The following is a 6,000-nucleotide window of genomic DNA, read 5'->3' on the forward strand; positions in this document are numbered from 1 at the left end:
AGCGATACCATTACTGGGTATATACCCAAAGGATTATAATTCATGCTGCTATAAAGACACATGCACACATATGTTTATTGTGGCCCTATTCACAATAGCAAAGACTTGGAACCAACCCAAATGTCCATCAAGGACAGACTGGATTTTATTTTTAAAATAATGTTTCTTTCAGTTGGGCTCTGATCATATATTATTGTTTATATTATTTGTTCTTTTGAAGTTTGCTGAATTTCTGGTCTTATATATGCTCTTTCTGGGCAGTGAATGTTTCATGGGCACTTAAGGAAGGTGTGCAATGTCAATTGGTTCTACCTCTTGAAAAATATTGAGGTTTTTTATCGCCTTACTTTATTCTGCCAACTTAAATTTATATGGACTGGAAAGTCACTGAAATCCACTGTTAACCTGTTTCTGACTATTTCTCTTTGAACATCCTGTGCTTTTTGCTTTACCTATCAATGCTATATACTTGGGACATTCGTTTTTGTACCTGTTACATCTTCTTGCACCCCTTATAAAATGCTCTTCTTTTCCTCATTTACTGACATTTTTTAATTCAAACACATTTTATATTAAGATTATGATCCCTGCTTTATTTTTGTTTACATCTGGCTGGTATTCCTTTACCTTTCACCCTTTCTAATTAACTTTGTTTTGGTTATATATTTTGGCATCAGCGTACAGTTGTATTTTTTAGATCCAACCTGAAATTATTTTCTTTTACTAGATGAGCTTGGCCCACTCGACTTTATCATTATAAGTGTGTTTGGTATTAATTTTATTCTATTATTTTATGTTATACAGTTTGCTTTTATTGTTTTGAAATACCCCTTCACTGTAAGGGCCACATTTGTCTTTGTTTTGTGTGCATGCTTCCTCTCATGTTTTAGAAGATTTTTTTCTAGGGTTACTTTTATAACTGTAACTTTGTGTAGAGTTCTAACACTCTGTTTCTAGTCAGTGTCTACTAATTCCCTGGTATAAGCACAATGAAATTAGCATATTCCCGTTTCTTTTCCCTTTTCTCTTTCTCCTATACCATGTAATTTATTTGATTATGTTATACTAATCTTCCTTTTATACTGGTTTGTGTACTTATACATTTGTTATGTAATTTATCAGGTTTAAATGATATCTTTTAACATTCAGCTATAGAAGATGAGGAAGTCAACACATACTTCCTTCTATCTCCTTTTTTGCTAATTATAAACATTTTACCTTTTGAGATTTTAAAACCATTTACATTTTATTTCATACTTATAATTTCCACAAATGTTTTAGTCTTAGACCTATAGTTAAATACATTTAAGATTAACCATCAGTTTATAGACTGCAGAGTTCCCATTTTTCTTTTTGTTGACTGAAGTCTGTTTCTTAAAAAAGCTTCTGTTAAAAAACGAAACAAAACTCTGAAGTCTGCTTTTTTCAACAACGGCTAATGTTTGTAACTTTCCTTGAATTCTCAGATTGCCAACTTGACTTTATATATGAATATTATATTTGAATAATGATCTAGATAGTTTTAACAATTTTGGATCATATTTTCTTTCCCCAGAGGCTGCAGGCATGTTTTTCATTACATTCCAGCTTTGACTGCTACTTTGGAGAAATGATATACTATCTTAATTTATTTCCTTTAGAATTGACTGGATTTTGTTTGTTTTTGACTAGGCTATCCATTTCTTAAATCATTGATATTCGGTGGTACTCCAGTGGTATGTGACAATGCTGGCATTCTGTATGAATGTTCCCTGGGACAAGGTGTGCACTTCTGAATTGTAAATTCAAGTGTTTCTGTAATTTTTTAATTAAAATTGAGTTTTAAATAATTGTTCTTTTTCACTTTTTTGATTTCCTCCTTTGGTAATTCTATTGTACATAGATTGGATCTCCTTTGTCTCTCCTCATATCTGTCATTTTCTCTCTTTTCTCATTTAATCTTGTCATCTTTTAAAACACTGTTCCTGCATCTGTCTACTTTTTTTTCATTGTATTGTTTCTAATTTTTTTTTTTTTTTTGGTGTAGTGATTTTACATTTCTTTAACATCTTTTCTTTCTTCTTCCAGCTCATATTTCTTAATTTTCTTGAAATCTCTTTCCTCAGCTCTTATATTTTTACTCTGTTTTCTTATTTTATATCGGAAAATGCCTCCTTAAGTTTTTTTTTTTTTTTTTTTTTTTTTAAATTTTTGGAGAGGCTGAAATGTTTGGTAACAATTTTCTTTTTCATTATTATTTCATTTTTTTAAGTTCCAGGGTACGTGTGCAGGACATGCAGCTTTGTTACATAGTTACCTATGTGCCATGAACATGTGCCATGGTGGTTTGCTGCACCTATCAACCCATCACCTAAGTATTAAGCCCAGAATGCATTAGCTCTTTTCCCTAATGTCCTCCCCCCCAGCCACCCTCCTATGACAGGCCCCAGTATGTGTGGTTTCCCTCCCTGTGTCCATGTGTTCTCATTGTTCAGCTCCCACTTATAAGAGAACATGCAGTGTTTGGTTTCCTGTTCCTGCATTGGTTTGCTGAGGATAATGGCTTCCAGCTTCATCCATGTCCCTGCAAAAGACATGATCTCATTCTTTTTCATGGTTTCATAGTATTCCATGGTCTACGTGTACCACATTTGCTTTATCCAGTCTGTCATTGATGGGCATTTGGGTTGATTCCATGTCTTTGCTAGGTAACAATTTTCATATGTTCAATGGCAACATTCTTTGATGGAGTGAATTTTATCATCCATTTGTCTTTCTTGTTTCTTTACCTCTTTTTTCTGGTAAAATCCTTGTTTATATGCTATGCAGGTTTGTTTTAATCCTTAAATGAAATGAGTTTTTGCCAAACTATATATTCACAAGATACTTGTATCTTGCAAGGCTAAGACATGATTCAGACTAGCAGTAACCTACCTTGTGATTCAGAATTGGAGGTAAATTATTTTAGCTTTTACTTGTATGTAATGAATACAGACAGGTAACTACAACTGTGAGAACTGATGTATTTTTTTCTGTCTTTTGCCTCCAGTATTATGCTTTGTCTATAGCCTGTGTACCTAAGTCTTCATTTAGCCTTTTCTCTGCTTCTTGAGTTCAGTTCAGGATCACAGAGGATTATGGTGCCATACTTTACACCGTATACCCATTATTGCAAACAAGAGCTTTGGTTTTGTTTTTTATTGATTGCCTCCCTCCACCCAACTTTTTTTTTTTTTTTTTTAAAGAGAATTATACTCATTTAACTCTTCTATAGTCATGGATTTCCTCTCTCTGCTTCTTGTCACTCTCCTATTTGATCTTTACTGTTCTTGAATCCATCCAATCTAGTTTATGGATTGGGGTTGTGGACATTTACTAGTTTCTTTGAAGATAGAATCTGTATGTTTCTTTTTCTGCTTGTTTTGGAAAGAGAGAAATTCTGAGAAGAGAACATTTTGGATTTACTCGGCCATGTTCAAACCAGAAGTATACTTTTTGCTTATTTTTCCCAAGGGTATGTCTTGCATAATCTTTACAAATAGGTTCTTGCAGCTGGGGGGTCGGTTGGAGGAGGGAGATCCAGAGTGGTAATGTTACCTGTGCGTACACCTGCAAATAAAGGTAAATGTAGTGAAAGAGTAAACAAGTGTAGTGTGGCCCGAGGAGCACAAAATTCCTTACTTGTACAGAGTGAATGTGGCAGAGGGCTGGGCAAGTAGAAGGAGATCTGTTTCTTTTTTCTGAATAAATAAATTATTGGGAGGAGTGATTATTTTTCTCCTTGGATGTTTCTTTGCAGGAACTCATGCAGCCAGAATCTGGGGCCAATGGAACAGCTGTTGCTGAGTTCATCCTGCTGGGCTTGGTGGAGGTGCCAGGGCTGCAGCCAGTTGTCTTTGTGCTCTTCCTCTTTGCCTACCTGGTCACGGTCGGGGGCAACCTCAGCATCCTGGCAGCCGTCTTGGTGGAGCCCAAACTCCACACCCCCATGTACTTCTTCCTGGGGAACCTATCAGTGCTGGATGTTGGGTGCATCAGCGTCACTGTTCCCTCAGTATTGAGTCATCTCCTGTCCCACAAGCGTGCAGTTCCCTACGGGGCCTGCCTTACCCAACTCTTCTTCTTCCATCTGTTCGTTGGAGTGGACTGCTTCTTGCTGACCGCCATGGCCTATGACCGATTCCTGGCCATCTGCCAGCCCCTCACCTACAGCATGCGCATGAGTCAGATAGTCCAGAGGATGTTGGTGGCTGCATCCTGGGCTTGTGCCTTCACCAATGCACTGACCCACACTGTGGCCATGTCTGTGCTCAATTTCTGTGGCCCCAATGTGATCAATCACTTCTACTGTGACCTCCCACAGCTCTTCCAGCTCTCCTGCTCCAGCACCCAACTCAATGAGCTGCTGCTTTTTGCTGTGGGTTTTATAATGGCAGGCACCCCCATGGCTCTCATTGTCATCTCCTATATCCACGTGGCCGCTGCAGTCCTGCGAATTCGCTCTGCAGAGGGCAGGAAGAAAGCCTTCTCCACATGTGGCTCCCATCTCACTGTGGTGGCCATGTTCTATGGTTCAGGTATCTTTAACTATATGCGACTAGGTTCAACCAAGCTTTCAGACAAGGATAAAGCTGTTGGAATTTTCAACACTGTCATCAATCCCATGCTGAATCCCATCATCTACAGCCTCAGAAACCCTGATGTGCAGAGTGCTCTCTGGAGGCTGCTCACGGGGAGGCGGTTACTGGCTTGAGGAGGTCTCAATTGACCTTTTCTCCTTGCATCTTTTGTACTAACGGAAAAATCTTCTAGAGCCAGAAACTAGGGGAAAAAATGGTTCAGACTTGTTTCTGTTTCCATGGGCATAAGAAGGACTTTTTGTAGGGAATAATAGCTTTCATTTCTTAAAGCCGCCCTGCCCAATTATAGGTAATGAGTGTATAGGATCTGCCAAACCAGCCCCTTAGACATGTTCAACTTCAGGCACCGTGTTCTCTCCTTTCTGGCTAGAGGTGAAACCTAGGAAGCTGTGAATGCTCGCGGTTCATGTCCCAGAGGGAACAACTCTTTGGTTGGTTACAGCCTGTGTTGCCAGAAGTACCCCAGAAAACTCCCCCCGAGAAGTCGTATTTTTCCCTCAGGTTCAGGTATGCTTGGTCTGTTTATAAAACATAGGTCTAGAGATGAGGATTGTTTGATTTCTCCCATCAGAACTCTATAAGCAAAAATAAAATAAAAAGAAACAGAAACAAAAAAGTAGCTCTTTCTCTTCCCTTTAAACAAGGACCCTACAGCATAGACAGGGGACAGAGGGGAAGCTGCATGGTTACGTATTCCCTAGTAATTCTGGAGCACCTGATGCCTGTGTGCAACTCGCAGACTTGTTTCTAAACGCTAAAACTCCATTAATACGTATTGTATCTCTTATGATACAAAAATGAATTTTGCTCATCTTTTTTCCCCATGTGTTTCAAATTTTTCGAGAAGATAAGAATTTATAATCTAGAAAAGATAAGAATTTATAATCTAAGCATTATTTACGTATTTTAAAAAACCCAAGACTCCTCAATATGAAAATGTCTCCAAAACTCTCACTCTTAATCTCCAAAGCTCCTTGCTGAGATAATCCATGACTATCAATGCAAGTCGTATGGTGAGGAGTCACCCTGAATGTCCCTTCTCAGTAGGGGAGTGTGGCTCTGACCCAGAGCATTCTCTCAACGTCCTTGATGTTAGACCAGCCATGAGCTCGCTGTATCTTTTCAGCCTCCCATTTAGGACTCATTGCCCACTCCTGGCAACTCTGCTGTGCCACTGCTGGTTCCCAATGCATCTCCCTAAAACTTTCCTTTGACTGGCACCTGTGACTTGGCTTCTCCATAATATTTTATGGGGGTGAGGGATTGAACAGATGCAGTAAGATAGAGATAAACAGAACAGACACAAAAGAGGGAAGCAAAACAAGATTGGAGGAGGAGAGTTGGTGGGAAAACGAAATGGAAAGATGAGGAGTAGGGAGAA

The 6,000-nt window shown here is 38.7% G+C and overlaps 1 protein-coding gene across 1 annotated transcript in view; it reads left to right on the forward strand.

The window, feature by feature from the left end:
* LOC104677244 (olfactory receptor 3A1) overlaps positions 1–5,115 on the forward strand; it is a 44,862-nt gene extending 39,747 nt beyond the window's left edge. Inside the window, exon 2 of the mRNA XM_030923741.1 lies at positions 3,779–5,115. Coding sequence (XP_030779601.1) covers positions 3,785–4,732 — 948 coding nt within the window. The 5' untranslated portion in view covers positions 3,779–3,784 and the 3' untranslated portion in view covers positions 4,733–5,115. The remainder of the gene's footprint in view (positions 1–3,778) is intronic.
* Positions 5,116–6,000: the final 885 nt, after the last annotated feature.

The sequence above is a fragment of the Rhinopithecus roxellana genome, chromosome 19 (assembly GCF_007565055.1).
Source record: "Rhinopithecus roxellana isolate Shanxi Qingling chromosome 19, ASM756505v1, whole genome shotgun sequence".
Classification (NCBI taxonomy): Eukaryota; Metazoa; Chordata; class Mammalia; order Primates; family Cercopithecidae; genus Rhinopithecus; species Rhinopithecus roxellana.